We start from the raw sequence: 27,017 nt of genomic DNA on the forward strand, positions 1-27,017 counted from the left end.
CAAGCTTGCATGCAGACTGACACAAAGTTAAAAGCTTCCTCATATCTCTTCTTTGCGTAAACCTCCAGGCTCTGGCTCTCCTGTTTACATTGTCATACAACCTGTCCTGACTGCTGCTGCAGCTACAGGCTGCTGTCACTGCATGAGGCGTCATGAACACACTCCTACCTCTATGTCAACTCAACGGATATTTGAGCTTTGGGCGGATTGTTTAGCAGTCCCACTCACTTCCCTTTCTGCGCCAGTAGCAACAGGCATGCTGCCATCAGAAGCAAACTGGTAACTTAAAATAGGTTTAAAGTAGTTATTACTCTGTCATCATGGGGGACTCGGACGGGACCGGGGCCTCAACCCGCAGGAGGAGGGCGACTTTCGCAGCGGGGAGAGCCGCGACTCTGCTGCCCGGGAACGGGAGGTCTGCGGCGGCGTGTCAGAGCTCAGTGACCGCTGACGACAGCAAACACAATGGCGAGGGGAAACAAGTGGAAACACTCCTGTCTGGTTCAAACAGTGAGAAAAAGAAACGCAGGAATGACATTAGTGATAGACTGAGGTGAGTAAAACTAAACTTACCTGTTGTTACGTATGGGGAAGTTTAGTTTAGAGCCGTTTGTTTTCTGGTTAAATATTTAACGTTAGGCTTTAGAGGGTTAACGGCTAGTCACTTTAAGCTAGTACTAGTAACCTGTTAGTTAGTTAGTTAGCAGAAGCTGTAATGTTGGCTAACAGTTGCAACACAATATGCAACAGGCAGGGAGAGGTTAATGGCTGCTCGGGGTTGTTTAGGGTCGCCCTGGATAAGTCCTCTTTATTTACTGTCACTCTTTCATTCATACTTTGAGTTTTTTGCTTTGCACAGTAGCAAAAGTTAGCACTTACCCTGCACGACTACGTTTGACCAGGAACTTGTGTCTGTGTCTGGTTGTCATGTTCAGGGGCGAACATAAAAAGGGCCCCATACAGGGCCGGTTCTAGCATGCATATATGAGGGGGCAGACAGAAATGTGAAGTAGTCTAGACGGATTTCAGAAAAAAGGCCTCCTATAAGAAGTGAGGAGCATTTATGGGTACAAGTCAGGAACCGGCCTACCTTACATATCTCAAGGGTGCTGAGTCCAAAAAAATGGTTCCCAAGCGAAATTTTGAGTTTTTGACCTTCTAATTTGTATATCAAATGGCCACCAAATTGCCCATCTTTGTCATTGGACCATTTTCCCCAAGTTTTTTTGTAAGTAGACAATCAAAGATGAGGAAATTAAGTTTCTGGATCTATAGTCTAGGGTCAGAGCAAGGATATAGTGGAGGCTCAGTGTCTTTTTTTATGTATGTATATATATATATATATATATATATGCAAAATACCAACTGGAACATTTAAAAGTGATATTGATTGAATATTTATGTCAACCTTAAAAAAATGACACAAATAATGCTTAATTTCACCTTAAAAGTTTGTATTTTGCATATATATATATAAGACACTGAGCCTCCACTATATCCTTGCTCTGACCCTAGACTATAGATCCAGAAACTTAATTTCCTCATCTTTGATTGCCTACTTACAAAAAACTTGGGGAAAATGGTCCAACAACTGAGCAAGATGGGCAATTTGGCCGCCATTTTGATATGCAAATGAGAGTCAAAAATTCAAAATTTCGATTGGGAACCATTTTTTTTGGATTCAGCACCCTTGAAATAAGTAAAGTAGGCCGGTTCCTGACTTGTACCCATAAATGCTCTTCATTTTCACTTTTTGGACAATTCCGTCTAGACTAAAGGGGGCAGCATAGTACACATCATGCTTTAGCTAGGGGTGGGTGATAAATATCAAAGTAACAAAGTACCAGAGTAACGAAATACCAACGTTTTTTCTTTCTTTTACAAAATCAGCATAGTATGACCTTTTTAAATTGTTGGACATCACATAATCTAGTGTTTTTCTGTCATTTTTGAAAGATAATACTATGACATGTATCAACAGAGTATAATTGGTCCATTTTTAGCATTTATTAGTCATTTTTCACAAAAATCAACATACTATAGTATGACTTTTTTTGAGGGTGTCATTTTTGGACATCCCATAATATGGTACTTTCCCTTCATTTCTGGCCATATTATGATCTAATATATATATCAACAGACTATAATCGACCCATTTGAAGCATTTTTAGTCGTTGACTATACATTTTATGTCATACAATTGTTGGACATCCCAAAGTAACTAGATACAAAAGACTATAATTGGTCCATTTTAAGCATTTTAGTGATTTTAATATTTGACCTTTTTGACAATAGTATGACTTTTTTTTCCCTTCCATTTCTGGATATCTCAAAATCTGGTGTTTTTCTCTCATTTTTTGACAGAGTGAGTGAGTAGTTACCTTGGTACTTAGTTAATTTGGTAAGAAATCATTTGTATAGCCAGCCCCGGACCCATAAAAGGGTGAATTGTGGGTTAACTGCTTAATCCCCCTTAGGCAAGTTACACAATGCCAAAGTATTGCCTGTGAAATGATTAGGCACTACTTGATATTTAGTGTACTATAAATCAGTCTGATATATTTTATTGTGGTGTTATAAAGTAGTGTGTTATTAAGGGGCATTTATTGAACCACACCTATTTGGTTTTCTGAGCTGCTGACACAGTGTTTTTAGAATTTGGTGCATGGTTTTTTGCAAGTTGTTTTTAATTGTTAATGTTTCTTTCTTCTCATTAATACTGTCAGAAAAACTACAGTAACTAAGTACATTTACTCATGTACTGTATTTAAGTATCTTTGCACTCAAATTTGTAACTTTAACTACTTTTATTTCTCCTCTGGATTTTAGAGGCAATATTGTTCTTTTTACTCATTTAGCTGACATTTAACTGACAGCTTTACTTTTCAGGTCGGGATTTAACATTCAAAATATGATGAATTTAAAATGATATGCATGTCTATACATTAAACCACAAAACAGTTTATTAAGTGGTTAACCCGACCTGGACAGCAGTAAAAGGCTGCTTACATAAATGCATCAATAATAATAATCCAGTGATATATTTACAATCCGGGCGGGGCCATTCTGCAGAACGAGTATTTTTACTTTTGATACTTTAAGTACATTTTGATACTGATACTTTTGTGCTTAAGTATGTTTTGAATTCAGGACTTTTGCTTGTAGTAGAGTCATTTCACAGTGTGGTTAGTTTCTACTCAAGTAAGGGATCTGAATACTTCTTCCATCACTGTGCTGTTGATATGACACTATGGAGTCAAATGGAAATAAAGGCATCTTCTGATATTCTTGATTGTTTTAATGATTTGACTTTCTCATTAATTTCTGAAGCTGTCATAAGACGCGGGAGTCCCTGCTGAGTTCATCAAGTGGTTTCAATAACTACAGAGGAATCCTCAACTGGTGTGTGATCATGCTGGTAAGACAAAAGTTTGCACATGTGCAAATAAATGTACACTACTGGTCAAAAGTTTTAGAACACACCAACTTTTCCAGAATTTAATTGAAAATGATGCAGTTTAATGTCTCAGTGTACTCTGAAATGAATGCACATTTGCAACATTTAAAATTCTATATTGAGCATGATAGTGTTTTGAAAGTAAAAAAAGATTCAAAATCACATTTTATGTTGGACTAAAGGACCAAAAAAAGACACAAAATTACGAAAAAATGTTAAGTTGTTAACCCATTTCTTGTTCCCTGAAAAAGGCCTACTTGTATAATTCTGAAATGTACATTATTTTTCAGTTTTGGTTAAGCTTACCTTTTTTTTTATTTACCTCTGGCAGTTCACCACTTACCTTTGTACCCTTTCAAGCTGTTCATTTGACTTGAACTGCTTGAATTTCAATAAAAAACTGGAAAAATTGGGGTGTTCTAAAACTTTTGACCGGTAGTGTATATATACAGATTTACTTGTATATATACAGCATCAAAGCCAGGGTTGCAATTGAGGAAAACTGTACGAGTTTACAGTTTAATAATTTAACATGATTAACAAGTTGATGTGAAGCGCAACACCTTTTACCGCTCTTCCTCCTCTGTGCTGGGGAGAAACGACAGAATAGCAGAGAAGACAAGGCTAGCAAAGCCCTCGTGTTAATCCGGGCTTTGAACACAGATCGTTGTGTTCGTCGCAGGAGGTTTTTCTTCATTCCCACTGAACTTCTGTCCTATCCCCAGGCATAGAGCCTTTGTGCTGGGTAATGAGATATTACAATCCATTTAGAAAGAGGAAGAGCAAGGAGGAGAGATAAAAATAAAAAGAGTGTGGGGAGTAGGAGGATGAGGAGGAGGATGAGAGAAGGGTTCAGGAGAGGAAAGATATAGGGAGAGAGAGAGAGAAAAGTGTAGTGGAGGTGTTATGAAAAGATGCATTTATTGGATTAACAAACGTCAGAATGACAATGTGAACAAATGAAAGAAACAGACATAAAGGGGGTATTATTGTGGAAATACATGCATGCTTTATGTTTCAGGTGCTGAGTAATGCTCGCCTCTTCTTAGAAAACCTGTTAAGGTGAGTAAGCTTGGACTCTTTTGAAAAGCACGGTATTTTTCTATCCTGTATGTTTAGATTCAGTAAGTCATTCTCAAAAAGTCATTCCAGTTATTTTGATGATGAAAGAAAGGAGAAAGCAGGGTGCTTTTACTATTCCCATACAGTTTCTCAATATGGCTCTATTTTGAAAGTAGATGCTTTTTATCCCAGGACTTTGACATGAAAGAAAAACCACAGGTGTAATTGATACAACAATAGGGACTGTATTTCACTTGGCTGAGCCGGTTTCAAGGTCCTGATATTATGCATGCTTATTCACTTGGATTGTGTAATTTACCAGTTATTAGTCACACCTGTGTTTTCCTGTTATGACACGTCTGAGTCAAAATATCTGCTGTAGAAAACAATTCTACAAATAAAACATTAAATTAAACTGGTACTGGTAACATTTCTTTTCTCTTGTATTATACAGTACAGGCCAAAAGTTTGGACACACACCTTCTCATTCAATGCGTTTTCTTTATTTTCATGACTATTTACATTGTAGATTCATCAAAACTATTAATGAACACATATGGAATTATGTACTTAACAAAAAAAGTGTGAAATAACTGAAAACATGTCTTGTATTTTAGATTCCTCAAAGTAACCACCCTTTGCTTACTAGAATATAAGACATGTTTTCAGTTATTTCACACTTTTTTGTTAAGTACATAATTCCATATGTGTTCATATGTGGCCATATGTGTGGATACTTTAACAGTAGTTATATAGCACATAGACCAGAGGTGTCAAACTCTGGCCCGTGGGCCAAATTTGGCCCGCAGTATAATTATATTTGGCCCGCGAGGAAATACCAAAATATAATACTACAAATCCCAGAATGCTCTGCTGGTGTTGTGGCTTGAACACAGTAGATCAGTGTGGAGCAAACTGAGCAACAATTAAAGTTGTCTTTATGCACTTTTTCTTGCTAGTCCAAGGCTTGAATGGTTGCACATTCATTGAAGGATATTATTATTAGTCATTTGGTTTATTATTGTTATTTTATTCTTACATTTATTTTTAGCCTGTGGAAAAAAGATTACTGCTAAATTTAAATTTAAAGAAGGCCGCATATAAAATAAAGGGGCATACGATTTTTATTTAAATTTTATTTAAGAAATGAATGCCATTGATGTGTTTGTTTTATTTGATATTCAATTTTGAACATTTGCAATATTAAGTTATATCAAGCTTTGCTTGTTCCATTTCGTTTGAACTTGTTTAGGTCCATTTTTTCAATAAATATCAATGTTGGCCCGTGACTTTGTCCAAGTTTAAAATTTTGGCCCACTGTGTATTTGAGTTTGACACCCCTGGCATAGACCCTTATGATCAGAATAGACATGTGACCTTTAAAATAAGTTTCTTTATTTTTGCAATTTATGCATGAATTTTAATTTAGATGTGTTGCTTTTTCTCTTCCATTTCCTTTTTTTGTTTGTTTGTCAGGTACGGTGTTCTGGTGGACCCTATTCAGGTGATTTCCTTGTTCCTGAAAGACCCCTACAGCTGGCCAGCAGCATGCCTGGTGATTGGTAAGAATTAAAGAATGAAAAATGTTCATGTGTCTTATTATTCGCCTGCTACCGTAGGAAAGAGATTGATTGATAAACTTGCAAAGTGCAGCACATGGTAGCATACAACATACAAGACAACACAGTGCAGCACAGTGACACATTTTTACAGCATAATTCCTGTGGTTAAAATGAAAACTGATGATTATTCTGAACATTTCCATAATTTATAGTGAGTCCGTTTTTGCACATGTACTTGCACTTTTCAGTTTTTAAAGATGGGATGAAAAACATGGATAGATGTAAAACGTTGAATCACCAAAGCATAAAACTTACATGAGACACATGGGAGACAGATTCATGTCCATGAGTACAGATAGTTTATCTAATAATATGTAATCTGGCAATATCCCTAAATTACACCATGAAACCAGACCAGTGTAGCTATAACTTAAAGAAAAACAACTTTTTATGCATAATTGTTTTTTATCTGAAATGAAATCATAAGATTTCAGTAATAAGGTAGAATAATTAAACTGTTCGGTTTCAGTTATTCATGCCTTGTCCTGAGACACACACAGGAACATGCAATATTCAGTGTTTTTTCTATATTTATTTTTATGGTATATCACAGTGAAAGTCTGCAGTGGTGCAGCTTACAGTGTCTCTAGAGGGACAATCACCTGCCCTATATACTGCACACTTGTACTGTGCTGCAGAGAGGAAGAGAAGAAGAGGAATGAGTGGGGGTGAAGGAGAGAAGCTGTGGGGGGTGAGGGCTTTAAATGGAAGAGAAAATGAAGTGAGTTAAGGTCTACAACAAGGGTTAGGGAAGAGGGAAAGAATGCATGGAGGAAAAAATAGAGGCGAGTTTGGAAAGGGTGAGAATACAGGGAAGAGAGATAGAAGGGGTTGATATAAAGTGCTGCATCTGCACAGAGCAGGAGGAGAGGGAGGGAGGAGGAGATGGATGGAGTTAAGGTAAATGGCCGCACTGACGATAGTTAGGAGACAGGTGAGAATGGGAGTCTGTTTACAGTAGCATGGACAGTAAAGCAGCTCATTCCCAGAGGGCACCAGTACTTCTAGAGCCACTGCAGCAGCTCACACTAACTCCCACACACACAAATACCGACACAAAGTAAATTCGATGTCCACAATTTATGATAGCAATTTGGTAGAGTTTGTGAAACAAGCCTAAAAAGTTTTACATTTAGCCAACTGTGCCTGTGATCGAGCAAAATAGAAATAAAACTGACACTGGTGTAACATATCTCACTACATCACAGCTCTGTTGCTGCCAGAATATCTCCCAAAAGCTGCTCCTCAGATACCTGATGAAAGGTTTACATGTGTCTGACAGGTGCTAAATGGTGCTGTTTGTTCCACATTGATGCACAAGTGGGCTCAATAGTTGCTGTTTGTCAAAGATGCTCAACAGGCCTTTTTCCAAAAGAGAAAAAAAAGAAGAAAAGAACATGCGCAGTAGCATGTTATGCTCACAAGTGTGTGAAGAAGAACATAAAAAACCCAATCAAACTCTTATTTTGGTAAAATGTCACACACAGCCCTTTTTCAGGAGAGCAAATTATGCAGGAATGGATGAATTTTTTGCAAATCATAACATTGTAATTTGCTCTATTTCCATATTCTCTGAAAATGTGAGCTGTCCCTGTGTTTAAAGAATTGCCAAGAGGACACTTCACATTCCTCCTGGGTGCATGTGAATTTTGTTTACTTAGTTTGTGCTTTCAGGGGTAAGAAAAAATGTGACATTTGCCTTAATACAGAATCTCATGTAACTATAATGAGCATTTTTGCAGAAACCTGGTTAGCGATGCCTACTTTATCTCACAAACGGCAAATGATGACACGTTAAATCAGGGGTTCCCAAAGTGTGGTGCGTGGACCCCCGGGGGTGCGCAAGATGAAAAATGTAATGGCGGTCTGATAATTACACAATTACATTTCCCCCCCCCACACAATAAAGAAGTGTAAATAAACATTTTCTTTGTAAAATGTAAAATCAAAAACTGTAATATGAATTAATAAATAAATGCAGGCTATTCAAAATGCACTTCATCTTAAAATGAAGCGTAGAAGAAGTTATCTTCTTCCATGTTTCCAGCCTGTGTTATGATGACGGGTTGTTTTAGCTCCACGCTCATTTAAACTTGCTGCAATTTTTGTTCAACGTGGCTCAAAATATTATAATATTTTCCCAACTTATGTGCTTTCAGCCTCTGATCCTGAGCCTGTCATCATCCTCTTTGCTCTTAAAAGTGGAAGCTTGCGCATAACTTTGTTGCATTATATTGAAACTGTGTTTCAGATTAATTCAAATGTGAGACCGCATTGTTGAGATGGTGATTATTTAATTATATGTGTGTTCTGGTCATTTGAGCATGATTAAACATGCCGCCTTTAATATGGCGATAAAAAAGCTTATTGCATTTTATTTTTTTGGGGGTGCGTCAACCCTGTCGGGACATAGAAGCTAAAAATGTTTGGGAACCGCTGCGTTAAATTAAATAGTTCCTCAGTTGATTAGTTTGCTTTATGGCCATCTGGTTATCATCACATGAAAAACAGCTTTTCCTGTAAGGTTTGCTCCTTCATATAACCCTCTGGTCTCTTCATAGTACCAAGTATACCATGAAGTCAGAAACTAGCATGTGACTGCACTATTAAACAAATTGATTTGGAATGGCAATGCTAATAAATAGCTGCATTGATGGCAGAATGATAAGACCCAGTAATCAAAATGTCTGACAGTTAACACATCTGCTCACTCTAGATTAGATTGATTGACATGCTAATTCACTGATTAGGGTCTTAAAATGGAACAATTGCTGCAATTACGTGCCATCAGTGTGGCTCAGCCTGGTCTAGTCATGGTAATGAGCAATCTACATACCAGTGGTTTCCTTAAGTTCATTCAGCAGTGAGTTACCCTGCAGTTTAAACTGACTCTGCTACAAGATAAAAAAAAAAAAGGGAAAAATCTACAATTCAGCCCAATTTGCTCCACACAGAATCGGCTTAGTGTCAACAATTAATGCATAATAAAGTGTGCATTAAATAAAAAATGGGGCACTAGAAACTTTCTTTCACTCCCAACTGTTTTAGCTCCAAATACCAACACACTTTCTGTAGCAGTTGTAGCTATTGAATAGAAAGCATGTTCTTTTTTATTTCCGTTCCTAAAGATCTGTAAATAACAACAATATAATATGAAATGTAGTATACTGTAGTATGTAGTACAGTATAATATAAAAGTATCTATGTGTGTGCATGTTCCATTCAATTGCATTGTCAGTCTAACTGACTAGCAGTTGGCCCGTGCTGTGCAACACATATGCTTTGTTAGTGCCGGCTCATTTCTTTAATCAGGTGTTTTTGTTTAATCATGTGAGAGTGTGTGACTGTGTGTGTGTGCATGCGTTTCTGTGTGTGTGTGTGTGTGTGTGTGTGTGTGTGTGTGTGTGTGTGTGTGTGTGTGTGTGTGTGTGTTTGTGTTTGTGTTTGTGTGTGTGTGTGTGTGTGTGTGTGTGTGTGTGTGTGTGTGTGTGTAATTGCATGGTTTGCGTGTCAGACAGAAGGTTCTTGCTAAAAAGGCAGGTGTGAAACTCAGTTCTCTCAACCCAACCTGAGATCAAACCAGTGCACACATTATACTAAAAATTAACACATCTTAACTGGTACTGGTTTTAAAAGAATAATATAAATTTAAAAAAATATATACATTTTTCTAAGAATTATACTTTAATTTGTTAGAAAAATTGCATGAGGAAACCTTGAAAATTGATAATCTGTCACCAACAGAAAAAAACCTCACCATTTTTCTGCGCAGATCGTTGATGGGGAATGAAGAGCTGGAGGCGTCCAAGTTCTCAGTTTAACAAAGTTTTATTACAATACGTCAAAAAATGTGCACTTTACAGAGAATCTCCAGGTTCTGATACACACAGACATGTTTCAGTTTGTGAAGTCTGAACTACGTCTCTCTCCCTGAACCCATTAAAATACTAACATTTGTTTACAAAACATGCTGGTCGATTTCCTCCAGGAAGTCCTGCCTTCTTGATCGCTGATTCGCCAGTTTTAATTAATACAACGGCACGTCATGCCACCTGGTTGCTTGCTGCCGAAACCAGGCCTTGCCCTGACCTACTAACAAACTTGTTAGCACAAACATTTTTCCTTGTTATGATTTACAGAGATTCTCACACGGGATTTTCATTCCAGACACACATATACACACACTCACAAATGCACATACACACACAGCAAAAACTGTGCATCAATATATCTGGATGTCATTCTTTGTGATTTATAGACTCTTAATCAGTTTAAGCCAATGAAATATATGTCAACAAAGTAATCACAGTTTCTAAATCAGCATTAACACACAAACATAATCATTGTATCAAAATCATATTGCCTGATTTAATATAAATGCATAGAGAGAGATATTACACCCAAGGTTTGACTTTTGATAGTGACCTGTGTCACGCACAGAGACAGAGAACAGAGACAGACAAAATATAAGCAGAATAATCAATTATTTTAACACCAGACCCTCCAGAAGTCTGTAAGTAATAAATGTAATCTGGCTGTTTGAGAGGAACTGACATGAATCTGTCCTTATGTTTCGACAGTGTCTAACGCTTTCGTCCTGGTGGCTCTCTACACAGAGAGGCAGCTGTCCAAGGTGAGTGGAGAAACCCAGCTTGCACTTGAACATCGGAGCACTGTGGATTTTAACTGGACTGTTGAATTCGGAGCACTTTCCCAACTCCCAGGAGGGATTATTTTTCTAAAACTGTTCTCTAAAACTGAGTGACTAGCCGACCCTCCCCAGTTGCATCTGCAAATGTTTAATGGTAAAATGAGAAATTAGTTTCACCATCTGCATTTAGGGCATATTCAGTTCTGCTCTGTCTGTTTGGTATGAATATGGAACATGGAGAGCTTTTTAAAACTTTAATAGGCCACTATAACTTGAAATGTGGTTCTGTTTTATTCCAGGGATCTGTTCAAAAACAGAGCAAAGAAATACTTTCAAGAATTCATATTATAAAGCTGAAGATTAAATACAAGATACAAGATAAAAAGCCAGTTCGTCCGCGGATGGTTTAAAACTAACTTGGTGATTTTAAGAATTCATGTAAAAAAACTCCTGCTTTGCCTCTCTTTCTGCTCAGGGTTCCTTCACTGAACATGTGGGGTTTCTGGTCCATTGCATTAACATGGCAAACATGCTAACATTCCCTGCTGCAGTGGTCCTACTGATCCCCTCCATGACCCCAGGTAAAATGCCTTTTTTTTTTTTTTTTTTTATATGTTATTTGAATATCATCTGCAGCCTTGCTTCCACCGTTCATAAGAGAGGTGAATCAAATAGAAGCATCTATTATGCAGCCAAACCATTATCCGTTCGTTGGTAGTTAACAGTGTTGTCATGTGTATAAAACAGAAAATAATGTAGTTGTAATAAAGATTAAGAGGACATTCACATCCTTGCCCTTCAGAGAAACAGTCGACCAGTTTGATAGTGCAGTAAAAGACATCTCTTATGCAGAGCCATAATTGGAGTCGGTTAGTGGTAATGGACCAGTTGGTCATGACTGGATTATTTCCAGCTGGCTCTGAGGAGAGGAGAAGAGAGGAGAGGAGAGGAGAGGAGAGGAAGGGAGAGGAGAGGAAGGGAGGAAAGGAGGAAAGTGTAGGTGTGGTTTACAGTCCAGGGTCATCCAAGGGTCACCTTCTCCTGTCTTCATCAGGCTGTCTGACAGAAACCATGGCTCCTCTCCACAAACAGAACAATCCAACCATGATGAATAGCAATACATGTGTTACACCAGCCCACTGAACTCCTACACTGCAAAAAAAGAAAAGTTGGGTGAACTCAAAATTTCAAGGCAACAAACTTCGATAAAATTTTTAAGTTGGACAATTAAACTAAATATTTTAAGTTTTGTTTTTGAGTTTGCTCAACTCTGGCACGATTGCAACGCCCCTATGAAATGTCAGCTAATGTTGTGACCACAATTTTGAGTTAGCATTGATACGCTAATGGCTACTCTTTTAGCTGTAACAAGCAGCGCCGCTAGTATCAGTTAGCCGACAGCATCAGTTAGCCGCTAGCATCAGTTAGCCACTAGCTTTCGCTAATGACCGAATTTCACAACAAAGAAATAAGAGTTGTCAGAACTATTGTCCCTTGTTTTGAACCCCAACTTAAAGATATAAGTAACAACAACTCACCAACTTGTTTTTGAGCAGACAACTGGCTTCCTTTGTTGTGCTAACTTACATTATTGCCCTTAATGTCAGTAATTTATATTTCCAAGTTTTACCAACTTAAATCACTGTTTTAGGCCAAAAAATACAAGATTGCTTTTTTGCAGTGTTGGAGTGATTCTGTTCTGAAAAAAAGTTGCCTGATGTGTTTTGGTTATGTTTTTAAAAATATACAGAAGTTACTCTTGTTTGGTTGGTAAATGACTCAAGATGCCATTCACGGTTAAAAGTAGCATTCAGCTGCATGCAACAGGACATTTAATTCTCATAAAATGAAGAAAGTCTATTCCAGCATACATGTTTTTTATTACTCATTTTGGAGTAATAAAATAAGCACAGAGCTTGGCAGTAACAGTTGCCAGGTTCTTAATGGCAATCGCTTTGAGAAATTGGCATCCGATTCTTGACCTTTGGCTGACATCATTGCTAGCCACTTTTATAACATATAGAAAGTAGAGACAACAGACAGCAAAACATGAACCCCAAAATGAAAGATAAAAAAATATATATTTGCCGCATAAGTGATATTTCAATAGGATCTATGAGGAAGATGATTTCCAACAGCTGCACTCCTGGAATTTGTTTGGGATTTGGGGTGGACACGTTAACTGATTACAAACTATAGAAAAAATTTGCTTGGTTACTGTAATAAATCCTAAATTCTTTCTCAACTCAGTGTTGAGCCCTGGTGCAAGACTAAGTGCATACTTCTGCTGAGTTGGGTAGCTATCCAACTTTCAGTTTCCAGGCAGGCCACCTTGCCGGTATTGTAGCAAATATCAAATGTGGGACTTCTCCCAGAGATACGTATTTTGAACTTAATGCTGTAAAACCTAATTATGTAAAATATTTCACGACCAAGGTCACATTTGTGAGTGTTTCTGACCATTAACATAATATATTTAGCTCAGATGTTTGGCACAGTCTCAGTCCTCTCTTCTTTAAGTGTCAGTTAGGACACCTCTAACTTTACCTTCATTCATTAAACAGACAGAAAGTGAGTTTCTAGCGTCATTTGGCACAAGTTTCAATGTTAATTTGGTCCAAGAAAATGATTGTTTTAATTCTCCTCTCCTCTCCTCTCCTCTCCTCTCCTCTCCTCTCCTCTCCTCTCCTCTCCTCTCCTCTCCTCTCCTCTCCTCTCCTCTCCTCTCCTCTCCTCTCCTCTCCTCTCCTCTCCTCTCATCTGTTCGCTCACTGGGAGGTGAAGGAGTAAAGGAGTCGGTCCATCTGTCTGTCTGTTCTCCTCTCTGCGCTGCTGTTCACACAGGAAGGGCAATGACAGAGGGCAGGTGTGTGTGTGTGCACGTACATATGTACAGATATGTGTGTGTAAAGGGAGCTCTTGCATATACTGGAAACTGCGTATGCAACCAGTATTCCACCAAATTGCATTTAAATATTTTGAGGAATACTATAGTGATGAGGTGACATACACTACCGGTCAAAAGTTTTAGAACACCCCAATTTTTCCAGTTTTTTATTGAAATTCAAGCAGTTCAAGTCAAATGAACAGCTTGAAAGGGTACAAAGGTAAGTGGTGAACTGCCAGAGGTTAATAATAAAAAAAGGTAAGCTTAACCAAAACTGGAAAATAATGTACATTTCAGAATTATACAAGTAGGCCTTTTTCAGGGAACAAGAAATGGGTTAACAACTTAACTCTATGGAGTCTTGGGCTATTTTGTCCATTTTTGAATTCTTTTCATGTCTTTGTAAGTCATTTTGTGTCTTTTTTTTTGTCATTTTATGTTCTTTTTTAGTCATTTTGTGTCTTTTAGTGTCTTTTTTTGTCATTTTGTGTCTTTTTTTGGTCATTTTGTGTCTTTTTTTAGTCCTTTAGTCCAACATAAAATGTGATTTTGAATCTTTTTTTTACTTTCAAAACACTATCATGCTCAATAAAGAATTTTAAATGTTGCAAATGTGCATTAATTTCAGAGTACACTGAGACATTAAACTGCATCATTTTCAATTAAATTCTGGAAAAGTTGGTGTGTTCTAAGACTTTTGACCAGTAGTGTACAAATCTGCAGCAAGGAATAGAACAAATGTGTTTATTTGGGATTGATTCTAGTCACAACTCAATATAGTCTGATAATCTGGGGTGCACATAGTGCAGTCCTGCATACTCGCTGTGTTCTAAAGTAGGAAGAAAACACTGTTACACTGTGCTGATGCAACCAGTATTCAGTCATTGTACAATGAGAGGTAGTTAACTGTTGGACTTTGTTTCTTGAAGTTGAAGTTGTTTATCATAAAACCAGAGGTGGAAGAAGTATTCAGATTATTTACTGCAGTAAAAGTACTAATACCACACTGTGAAATTACTCCTCTACAAGTAAAAGTCCTGCATTCAAAACTTACTGAAGTAAAAGTACAAAAGTATCAGCCTCAACATGTACTTAAAGTATCAAAACTATTCGTTATGCAGAATGGCCCCACTCAGACTGTTTTATATATTCCAAATATATTATAGGATTATTATTATTGATGCATTTATGTAAGCAGTGTTTTAATTCCCTCAAGGTAGGGCTCATTTTAACTACTTAATATACTGTTATGAGGTTTAATTTAAAAGAAGTCTAATCACTTTAAATTAATCATATATTTTATGTTAAATCTCGACCTGAAAAGTAACTAAAGCTACGTAAATGTAGTGGAGCAAAAAGTACAGTATTTTGCTCTAAATGTAGTGGAGTAGAAGTATTAAGTCATATAAAATGGAAATGCTCAAGTAAAGTACAAGTACCTCAAAATTGTACTTAAGTACAGTACTTGAGTAAATGTACTTAGTTACATTCCACCACTGCATAAAACATAAAACTTCTTGAACAATTGACAGAGACACAATTTAAATATGAGGGAACAGAATCTTGGGACATGTAACAACCCCTGAGTGTACAATAAAACAATTAAAGCAAAAGGAAAAATGATATATATAGGGGCAGGCCTATAGATTGTAAGTATATTTTAAAATCAGGTACTTAGATTGCTCTAGTTGTAGAAATCAAGTTGGTGCTACTGGTCAATAAAATATTAGATTTCTCAGAACTTAGATAATTATCCATATGGCAGCGACTTGAAGTCGAGGAGTGTCAGATTGAGTCATCTGGGGAACGTGTCGTGTTACCTGATTGAGCTGAGTTTGGCATTTCTAGCAGCGGAACGAGTTTGAACTTTTTACCCAGATCAAAGCATTCCCCAAAGAGGAGAAGCTCATCTGACTGCAGAAAATGAAACATGTTGGTTTTCATGTGTGGATCCTCACACTCCCAGTCTTTGCCAAATCTACAGTCTGCTGACAGAGAAGAAGAAGAACAAAAATAGTAGCTGAGTTCACAGACAAATTCCTGATTTTGTTGGGAAATTGTGAGTGGGTGATGATTCGCTGCTCTGATATGGGGTTTTTTTCTCCACTCTAGCTCCGCCTCTCAGTGTTTGTATGATGATTATCACCAGTGGCTGTCTCTGGAGCCAGTCTAGTTGTCTCGAGGCCACGTAGAGCCAGGGAGACAGATGGTTAATGGATAAGATCTGCTGTGGTTTGATGCCAGGTGTGCTGACCTCCACCTCACCCTGCTGGCACCACGGGCACTTTTTATTAGTGATTGTGCACATGTATGAGTGTGTGGGTGTACGCTTGTTGGCGTGTGTCTTCCTCTGTTCAGCGTGACTCTTTGCTATCAAACATATGGTGACTATTGATAAAGCTCTGGTCGGCAAACTGCTCAGTTGGCCTGTGTTTCTATGTGTGTGTGCGAGGATTTCAAAATAAGTTTATTAATCTAACATCAAAGATTTTTTTCTATTGACTCAAAAAAAAACAGTTTTGTGAGTGCACACACACACACACACACACACAAGCTGGTAAACGTGGTGACTACACTATAATAATGTCCTTGGCATAGTTAGACTGCTTTCATACTTTGAGCTGAGATGATTTATTTTACTGGGCTTGTTTTGCTGTTTGTTCAAGATCAAATGACGACCTTTCTTTTTCTCTCTCCCTAGTCCTTTTTCCACTCTTTAAATCCTCCATTCTCTCTCTCTTTCTTTTCTTTTCCATTCTGTCCCCGTCTCTCCCTCCATCTCAAGACTTTTTGCGCACTTCCTTCTCTTCTTCCTCATTATGAATGTTGCACCCTCTTTTGGCTTTCCCACAACTCTTTCATTTCTTATCCTCTCATATTTTAGGCAGTGTATCAGTTGGTTGCATGTTTTCACATTGCAGGAGGAGGAACTTTCTTTCTCATTTTATTTTCTCTCTGACTGTATGTGCTGTTTTTAGTGGAACTGCTATTGTTTTACCACCACTGCTTGTTGTCATCGTAATCATTGTCAGTATTAGTTTTATTGTTGGTTATTTATTGTTTTTATTGTATTTTGCTTATTATTGTTTTGTTTCTTTTTCTCCCTTGGATTTTCGTGTTATATCTTCGTACAGTGGCGGTTCTACACAGGGGCCTCCAGGGGCCACTGCCCCTGTGAAGAAGCCTTTGGCCCCTGCTGTGGCCCCTGTGTCAAATTAATAATAAAATGATCAATTTATAACAATGAACAATGGAACAATTCTAACATTTTTTTGTTCAAACAATATCTCATTGTACACAAAAGGAACCCAGAATGTTACATTGTATAATAGTTTAACTCTCTGGAGTCTTATTGGGCTATTTTGTCCATTTTTAAAATCCTTTTCATGTCTTTACATGTCTTTGTAAGTCATTTTGTGTCTTTTTTGGTCATTTGTGTCTTTTTGTGTCTTTTTTTGGTAATTTTGTGTCTGTTGTTGTGTCTTTTTTAGTTATTTTGTGTCTTTTTTTTGTCATTTTGTGTCTTTTTTGTCATTGGTGTCATTTATGTGTCTTTTTTGTGTCTGTTTTAGTTATTTTGTGTCTTTTTTTGTCATGTTTATGTCTTCTGTGGGGTTTTTTTGGTTATTCTGTCTTCTCATTTTGTGTCTTTTTTGGTCATTTTGTGTCTTTTTCAAGACATTCAAAGATTTTGAATGCCTAAATATCATCTTTGCCATTTTTTCATGTGCTAATGTGCCCCTCTGATTAAACACTGGCCCCTCCTTGGCCCCCACAGTAAAACTGGTCTAGAACCGCCACTGTCTTCGTATGATATATTAATTTTAAATCATACAACCTTGATATTTGCAATCGGGAATACATTAATAAATACAGCTTTATCCACATCAGTATTAACTCTTTTTCTCTCTCTCTGTCAGTCGGCGGTGCTTTCGTTCTTGGTACTTACACCATCCTCTTCCTAAAGCTCTACTCCTATAAGGACGTCAACATGTGGTGCAGAGAGCTGAGCACAGCCAAGGCCAAGAAGCTGGCCAGGTCGCTGTCCTGTAAGTCACAAACACACACGTATGTTCATGTTTTGGCAAGATAAGGTTAGGTTACTAAATTAAAACTTAATTGAGGATTAATTCTTGCTAATTTTAAGGTTAGTTTTTGTGTATGTTTTACATTTCTTACCCTAAATGATCTCTCAGGCCCTTGCTCATGCTGTTACAGTGACATCTAATGGCAGAGGAGTGATACTGCAGCCCTTATATGAAATTAAGTTAGACAGTCAGGAGCTGTGAAAATATTGATATGTAAAACAGAAATTATTTTGTCAATATCCACATGTGACTGTCATTTAATATTTTTTTCTGTATTGTATGTAATGACCCATAAGACACAATTTTACCAAAAATACTTTGCCAGAATGGCTCCAACTAATGACTAGTTTTTAATTATTTCACTTATCTATAGATTATTTCCTCTATGAATCAATTAATCGTTTTTTGTATATGAAATGTCAGAAAAAAAGTATAAATGTCCAACCCAGTTTTTGAAAGTCCAAGGTGATTTCTATGAATGTCTTGTTTTATCAGTACAAAACCCAAAGATATTCAGCTGTATATGATATGATATGAGAGGGAGGAAAATAGATAATGTTTAGGGGGCTGTAAATAGCATTTTCTGCCATTTTTGCATGAAAAATTACTTTTATTGATTATTTAAATAGTCGATGATTATTTCCCTGTCAGTAAACTTATTAGTTAGTGATTGCAGGTGCAACATCATAATATTGTGCATGTGTTTGTGCATTAATTCTGCCCACAGGTCCCTCAGCACAGCATATGAATGGAGGCGACCGGAAGGTGTCCTACCCTGGAAACCTCACCATCAGAGGTACTAAAAGCACACCTTCCTAGTTTTAAAACATGTGTAATCTTGTGCCATTGCCTTTTTGATGTAATGGTTTGTCAAAGATTTTAACTAACTTCCCCGCTGACCTCCTCTCTGCAGACATGTACTACTTTGTCTTTGCTCCGACTCTCTGCTACGAGCTCAACTTCCCTCGCTCTGCTAACATCCGCATGGGTTTCCTGCTGAGGAGACTGTTTGAGATGGTGAGGAAATATCTCATGTTCAAGCTGATAATGATAGATCTTAGCGCTTAGGAGTGTTTTAGTGACACATAAATGTACTCAACCACAACAGGTACAAGGAGACCTGAACAAGTTTTAATAGCATATACTTTTATATGCTTATTTTTGAGAAAACACTGGCTCTTATGTGTATAATTTTTGCCATCATTAGTAGCAGTTTTGATGATATTTTTGACATAAGTTAGGAACATGACAACAAGGAACATGAGCATTATATCTATCTATCTATCTATCTATCTATAGAGACAGACAGACAGACAGACAGACAGACAGACAGACAGACAGACAGACAGACAGACACACAGACACACAGACAGACAGACAGACAGACAGACAGACAGACAGACAGACAGCTTTATTCATCCCCGAAGGGAAATTCGGTTGTCACAGCAGTCCGGTATTCAAGTACAATAAAATACAATAGAATAAAATACTGAGGTAGCATAAATAAAAACTACTAATACTACTAATAGAAAAAAACACAGAATAGAACAAGGACACTTAAGAAGTTAAAAAAAGAACATCAGTTGGTAGGATGGTTGGCAGATGATGGTAATAATTAAACTGGTGATATGATGGCAACAATGCTATAGTGACTAGACGGTATATAATAATAATAATAGTACAGTACATAATATAATATATATAATATAATATGTAATAATAGATAATAAACAATATAAAAATAAAATGAAAAATATAAATAAAGTAATTTTAAGTAAAATAATATGATATATAATAATAATAGTAATAATAATAAATAAGGCCGGTATAATAATAATAATAATAGTAGTATATTACAGTATATAGTAATAATAGTAATGGCAGCAACAGTATATATAATAATAATAATAATATTAATAATATTAATAACATAGCAAAGTGTCGTGCGTAGATTTAGTGCATTATTTTCAGTAATAACGCAAAACATAAAGAAGTTCTTCAGAGGTTCAAAAGGCTGATGCAATTTCAATATTCTCGTGTAATGTCACTCACTTTGTTGATGTGTGTCTTTGTCCACAGCTGTTCTTCATCCAGCTGTTAGTTGGTCTCACTCAACAGGTATGATCTTATTATGTAGCCCTAAACTCTATATATGCTATATTTGTCTATCCAGCCACATCTAATGCCATGATATAATGGCATGCTGTAAATAAATGCATTATTATTATTATTATTATTATTATTATTATTATTGTAAGGTATTGCTCTGATCGTGTTGCCTTGATTGACAGAGCTATGAAAAAAATGCTCTGAACATGAAGCCAATTCGTAAAATTCAATTTCTTTTTGCTTTCTTTCTATCAGTGGATGATTCCCATCATTCAAAGTTCCATGAAGCCACTACAGGTGAGGAAGAAAGCAGAACCATGAAGCTTATATTACACAAAGCAATAAGGCCTTGTGTTGTTTTCCAATGCAAAGTGCTGCTCATTTGTTAATCAATGGGTTCTCTCCTCTCCTACGTAGGACATGGATCTGTTCAGGATGACCGAGAGGCTTCTAAGATTAGCTGTGAGTAAAAACGCAAAACACATGTAAATACTTCATGTCCATACAGATGTTGTTCATCTTCATGCTTGCTGTGAGCTGATGAGCAGAACATCACATGAAATGGTACAACACAGTATTACAGAGTGCAACATTATTGTCTGTCTGTCTGTTTGTTTTGAATTTAAGTTATAACCAGTGGTGGAATAAGTATTCAGATCCTTTACTTAAGTAAAAGTACTAATAGCAAACTGTGAAATTACTCCACTACAAGTAAAAGTCCTGCAGTCAAAACTTGTAAAAGTAAAAGTACAAAAGTACCAGCATCAAAATGCACTTAAAGTATCAAAAGTAAAAGTACTTGTTATGCAAAATAGACCCACTTAGACTGTTTTATATATTCCAAATATATTATTACATTATTATTATTGATGCTTTTATGTAAACAGCCTTTTCATTTTCTTAAGCCAGGGCTCATTTAAACTACTTAATATGCTGTTATGAGTCTAATCACTCTAAATTAATCACATTTTTTGCATTAAATCTCAACCTGAAAAGTAACTAAAGCTGTCAGCTAAATGTAGTGGAGTAGAAATATAAAGTTACATAAAATGGAAATACTCAAGTAAAGTACAAGTACCTCAAAATTGTACTTAAGTACAGTACTTGAGTACATGTACTTAGTTACTTCCCACCACTGGTTATAACCCACATATATTTCATGGGGGAGATTAAAGCTAAACTGTAACACTGCTCCACAGGTACTGTTATAGATAATAAATACATGTTGAATAATCAAAATCAGTGCAGTTTTGTGGAGTGTTTCTTTGATGTCTTTCCAAATTAAGCACAGCATATTGCATTGCATTATCAAACAGTGATCCTCTCACTGCACATGAGGATATTGCCAAAGTTTAGAGTGTTGGTGGGAAACATGCTCAAGTTTTGCATCAGGCTTTTACTTGTTTAAACATCTCCTCTAAAATGTTCCACAATTTCAGTTTCATTCGGGTGCTTCCGTTCCTCTAACACCTTCTCCAGGTTCCTAATCACTTGCTGTGGCTGATGTTTTTCTACGGGTTCTTCCACTCGTCTATGAACTTCACAGCTGAGCTGCTGCGCTTTGGAGACAGACAGTTTTACAAGGACTGGTGGTGTGTGTGTGTGTGTGTGTGTGTGTGTGTGTGTGTGTGTGTGTGTGTGTGTGTGTGTGTGTGTGTGTGTGTGTGTGTGTGTGTGTGTGTGTGTGTGTGTGTGTGTGTGTGTGTGTGTGTGTGTGTGTGTGTGTGTGTGTGTGTGTGTGTGTGTGTGTGTGTGTGTGTGTGTGTGTGTGTGTGTGTGTGTGTGTGTGTGTGTGTGTGTGTGTGTGTGTGTGTGTGTGTGTGTGTGTGTGTCTAGCACTCCACTTACTTGCATGCGTGCACATGGGAAAGGATAAACCGACATACTCATGGAAGAAAACTTGAAAAATGTACGTACGCTTTGCAGAATTAGAGGGAAGAATAACTAATTAATGTAGTGTACCTTTTCTTTATATTAGTGAATTATATTCCTCACTCTAATTACTATTATTTCCTCTTTTCTTGCATGATAAATATGATTTTAGACTGTCCATCTTTATCAATATTGATGAAGCTGTCTTAGATCCATTGTTTAAACCCTTCAACACTCTATTTGCTGACTCCTTTTTCAGGAACTCTGAGACTCAACCATAACAGGTACAAGGAGACCTGAACAAGTTTTAATAGCATATACTTTTATATGCTTATTTTTGAGAAAACACTGGCTCTTATGTTTATAATTTTCGCCATCATTAGTAGCAGTTTTGGTGATATTTTTGACATAAGTTAGGAACATGAGCACTCAGACATGAAGACATTGCCGCTTCTGTTGTAAACAGTGTGGTAGAATTATTTTCAGTAATAACGCAAAACATAAAGAAGTTCTTCAGAGGTTCAAAAGGCTGATGCAATTTCAATATTCTCATGTAATGTCACTCACTTTATTGAAAGGATAAACCGACATACTCATGGAAGAAAACTTGAAAAATGTACGTAAGCATGTGTGGTAGATAATTTCAGGACTTTGCAGAAATAGAGGGAAGAATAACTTTATGTAGTGTACCTTTTCTTTAAATTAGTAGATGATATTCATCACTCTAATTACTATTATTTCCTCTTTTCTTGCATGATAAATATGGTTTTAGACTGTCCATCTTTATCAATATTGATGAAGCTGTCTTAGATCCATTGTTTAAACCCTTCAACACTCTATTTGCTGACTCCTTTTTCAGGAACTCTGAGACGGTGACATATTTCTGGCAGAACTGGAACATCCCTGTACACAAGTGGTGTCTACGGTGAGTTATTCGCACACTAACACACTGAGAGGGAGCAGTGAAATTTATAGAAGTGAACACAGGGGACAGCAGCGGTTTGATACAGGGAGACAGACCTAACAAGGCACGCTGATGTATTTGGGAAATTGATTCATCTGGCTGCGAGAGAGTAAGTGCTAGTAAAAAACGCTGCCTGCAGCCAGCGCCACATACACTTACACAGCAGCAGGAGCAAATGCAATGAGGTTAAATTAAACAAGACAAAGCAAATAAAATGCTATTTAAAGTCTATTTGCTTCGAATTCTGCCAGGGAGAGAGAATTACAGTGCATAGGAGAGTCAAGAATATGTCAGCATACTATTACACATTAGGAAAACAAATAGGTGAAATCTATATGTCCTTCCGCACTGCAAAAAAGCCAACTTGTATTTTTTGGCCTAAAACAGTGATTTAAGTTGGTAAAACTTGGAAATATAAATTATTGACATTTAGGTCAATAATGTAAGTTAGCACAACAAAGGAAGCCAGTTGTCTGCTCAAAAACAAGTTGGTGAGTTGTTGTTACTTATATCTTTAAGTTGGGGTTCACAACAAGGGACAATAGTTCTGCTAACTCTTATTTCTTTGTTGGGAAATTTGGTCATTAGCGAAAGCTAGCGGCTAACTGATGCTGGCGGCTAACTGATGCTAGCGGCTATCTGATGCTAGCGGCTAACTGACGCTAGCGGCTAACTGACACTAGCGGCTAGCTGATGCTAGCGGCTAACTGATGCTAGTGGCGCTGATTGTTACAGCTACAAGAGTAGCCATTAGCGTATCAATGCTAATTCAAAATTGTGGTCACAACATTAGCTGACATTTCATAGCGGCGTTACAATCGTGCCAGAGAAATTCAGAGTTGAGCAAACTTAAAAACAAAACTTACAATATTTAGTTTAATTGTCCAACTTAAAATTTTATCGAAGTTTGTTGCCTTGAAATTTTGAGTTCACCCAACTTTTCTTTTTTTGCAGTGCATCTATTTCAGCATCTGCTCTTTTGTCTCTCTTGCAGCCACTTTTACAAGCCGCTGCTCAGAAGAGGTTTTAGTAAAATGGTCAGCCAATCAGCCGTCTTCTTCTTGTCGGCTTTCTTCCATGAGGTAAGAGCTGATATGAGATCACTTGTTTGCTGATGTTGACACTGTAGATTGATTCTCTTTGAGAGTTGCTTGACGTCATTTTTTTTTTGTTTCTGTGTCAGTACTTGGTGAGCGTTCCTCTGAGGATGTTCAGACTTTGGGCCTTCATGGGCATGATGGCACAGGTAATGTCCAACATATATCACTGATAATAAACAAACCTGTACTGTATTTAAAATAGATCATCTTCATTTAAAACTGCATATCGTGCAATCTGATCTAAGAAATTTGTTGTTAACCCATAAGAACCCAGATCTATTTATCCTTGAACGAAAATTATGGGGGATATACCACAGACCAAGTGAACATTTCTGATGTTGTTTTTTTAAAATACTACCCCTAAATGTCAAAGATCTGCCATGTGACATATATGTTACACATTGGGTGTTTATGGTATTTATTTTTTATGATATTTCTTATTTTAATATAAATAAACACAACACCTTTTCTGCTTACAAAAACACAAATTTGCCTTTTTCGCTGCATCTCCACAACATATATTTAAATTGTGACATTAATAGTGCAATAGTGTAACAACAGATTATTTTTCAGATTTGGTTTTAAGTAACAAAATAATAATAAATCAATAATAAATAAAAACAAATAACAAACCCTAATAGGGTTAAATGCAATAAAGGACACTCTAACGGATTAGAATTGTTAAATAGGTTTAAACTACTTTTTTAGATTTCTGTTTCCAGTCACACCCAGGGTGTGTCGCTTTGGGATTTAATGAGTTAAGGTGAAGCATAAAGCTGAATATGGGAGATTCTAGAAGATTTAAAGTGTTTGTTACACCCGTGTCACCGTGGGTTCTTATGGGTTAATGTTTGAAAAGGTTAAAAAAAATTAGTGGAGTTAGGCTCGAGGTGGTGAGGTGTTCAATATTAAGTGCACTGCAAAAAAAGAAAAGTTGGGTGAACTCAAAATTTCAAGGCAACAAACTTCGATAAAATTTTAAGTATGACAATTAAACTAAATATTTTAAGTTTTGTTTTTAAGTTTGCTCAACTCTGAATTTCTCTGGCACGATTGTAACACCTCTATGAAATGTCAGCTAACGTTGCGACCACAATTTTGAGTTAGCATTGATACGCTAATGGCTACTCTTGTAGCTGTAACAAGCAGCGCCGCTAGCATCAGTTAGCCGCTACCATCAGTTAGCCGCTAGCATCAGTTAGCCGCTAGCTTTCGCTAATGACCGAATTTCACCACAAAGAAATAAGAGTTATCAGAACTATTGTCCCTTGTTGTGAACCCCAACTTAAAGATATAAGTAACAACAACTCACAAACTTGTCTTTGAGCCGGCAACTGGCTTCCTTTGTTGTGCTAACTTACATTATTGCCCTAAATGTCAATAATTTATATTTCCAAGTTTTACCAAATTAAATCACCGTTTTAGGCCAAAAAATACAAGTTGTTTTTGTTGCAGTGTGGTTGCATTCAGCATGCCCATGTCCTGTGAGAGGTTTTTTTAATATTCTAAATAACAATACAAATATTAAAAGTCATTATTTTTCTTTACAGAAATGTATTGAATGATGAGATATTGGCCAAGTTTACTGTGTATATACAATACTGTGCAAAAGGTTTAGGCAGGTTTGAAAAAATGCTGTAAAATAGAAATGTTAATAGTTTATTTTTCATTAATTATCAAAATGCAAAGTGAGTGAACAGAAGAAAAATCTAAATTTAATCAATATTTGGTGTGGCCACCCTTTGCCTTTAAACCAGCGGCCATTCTTCTTGGCATTTTTTCACATCTAAGACTTTTGCACTTAACTGTATATTTTAAAATGCGTCTTCTTAAAATCTGGAAGTCTCGATTGGGAGAAAAGAGATGTTTCCAGATCAAACTAGAAGTCAATTTAAAGATAAGTGGATTATGTTCTTTTTGACTCCTGTGGGACATTTAAAAAGGTGTTCTCTGTGTTTGGCCTTGGCTTCAGTATCATTAACTTAATTAATACCCTCATTAACACAGCAGGGCATATTTGATGTATCATGGGGACTACAGCAGGACAATAGGCAGTAATAATAAGTTCCTCTTGGTCTTTGCTGACTTTGTTAGTCAGTTGTTCATTAGAGTGTGCTGAGTCATAAAACTCTGACAACAGAAATCAGAAAACACACACACAGAAAGTGCGAGCCTGTAATTAGTCATTAAAAAACAATCAGCCATTATCTCAGGGGTGTCAAACTCAAATACAAAATGGGCCAAAATTTAAAACTTGAATAAAATCGCGGGCCAACATTGAACAAATAAACCTTTTAATATATACCAAACATGTTTTGCTTTAACATTAAATATGGAACCAGCAACGCTTATAAACATACAATATATAACTAAATAGTGCAGACAGAATCAAATTTCAAATAAAAAACACATCAATGTCATTAATTTATTAAATAAAAATCGTATGCCTCTTTTCTATTTGCATCCTTCTGATTTAGATATCATAATAAACTTTTTCAACAGGTTAATAAATTCTGACTTTCTTTTCACCATTTTTGGGAAGGGGTAGCTAGGAGACAGCTCTAGCTTGAGGTTGCTATGACGACTGTCACAGAGGAGCGTTTCTGGGTCCTGTCCTGATTGACGCGCCAAAACAACAGCAGGGCATTGTGGGATTTGTAGTATTAGCAGTATTAGCAGTAAATGCGCCGTATAATACCGGCGGGTCAGCTTTTATAGTACAATAATAAGATAATAATTTGGTATTGCCTCGCGGGCCAAATAAAATTACACTGTGGGCCAAATTTGGCCCGTGGGCCAGAGTTTGACACCCTTGCATTATGCTTACTCAATTTCTATTTTTATTCTCTTCTCAGCTTCCATTAGCCTGGTTTGTTGGTCGTTTCCTGCGGGGCGAATACGGCAACGCTGCAGTCTGGATCTCAATCATCATCGGTCAGCCGTTCGCCGTCCTGATGTACGTCCACGACTATTACGTCCTCAATTACAGACAGGAGGCTGACTGATGTGAACACACACACACACACACACACACACACACGCACCTCAATACATTAGAATATGATGGAAAAGTCCATTTCCAGTAGTTTAAGTCAAATAGCCCCAACCAAGTATTGAGTCATATACAGTACAGGCCAAAAGTTTGGACACACCTTCTCATTCAATGCGTTTCCTTTATTTTCATGACTATTTACATTGTAAATTC

General features: G+C 36.9%; 1 protein-coding gene across 1 annotated transcript; it reads left to right on the top strand.

Moving 5' to 3' along the window:
- The first annotated feature begins 32 nt into the window (after nucleotides 1-32).
- Nucleotides 33-27,017, top strand: dgat1b (diacylglycerol O-acyltransferase 1b). The gene is made up of 17 exons (XM_059338586.1): nucleotides 33-553; nucleotides 3,331-3,418; nucleotides 4,479-4,519; nucleotides 5,996-6,081; nucleotides 10,722-10,774; nucleotides 11,268-11,373; nucleotides 17,600-17,728; nucleotides 18,495-18,563; nucleotides 18,681-18,784; nucleotides 19,847-19,885; nucleotides 20,132-20,173; nucleotides 20,294-20,338; nucleotides 21,356-21,468; nucleotides 22,608-22,673; nucleotides 23,707-23,794; nucleotides 23,896-23,958; nucleotides 26,668-27,017. Exons 1-17 carry the CDS (start codon nucleotides 321-323, stop codon nucleotides 26,815-26,817), a joined length of 1,515 nt encoding a protein of 504 aa, XP_059194569.1. The 5' UTR covers nucleotides 33-320; the 3' UTR covers nucleotides 26,818-27,017.

Source organism: Centropristis striata, chromosome 8, assembly GCF_030273125.1.
Source record: "Centropristis striata isolate RG_2023a ecotype Rhode Island chromosome 8, C.striata_1.0, whole genome shotgun sequence".
In the NCBI taxonomy this organism is placed as follows: Eukaryota; Metazoa; Chordata; class Actinopteri; order Perciformes; family Serranidae; genus Centropristis; species Centropristis striata.

Excerpts from the sequence above, each read along its gene's own strand:
- dgat1b (XM_059338586.1), top strand. The coding sequence starts at position 321 with ATGGGGGACTCGGACGGGACCGGGGCCTCAACCCGCAGGAGGAGGGCG. Across the intron at positions 11,374-17,599 it reads GATCCCCTCCATGACCCCAG|TCGGCGGTGCTTTCGTTCTT; the intron begins GTAAAATGCCTT and ends TCTCTCTGTCAG. Across the intron at positions 20,174-20,293 it reads GTTCCATGAAGCCACTACAG|GACATGGATCTGTTCAGGAT; the intron begins GTGAGGAAGAAA and ends TCTCCTACGTAG.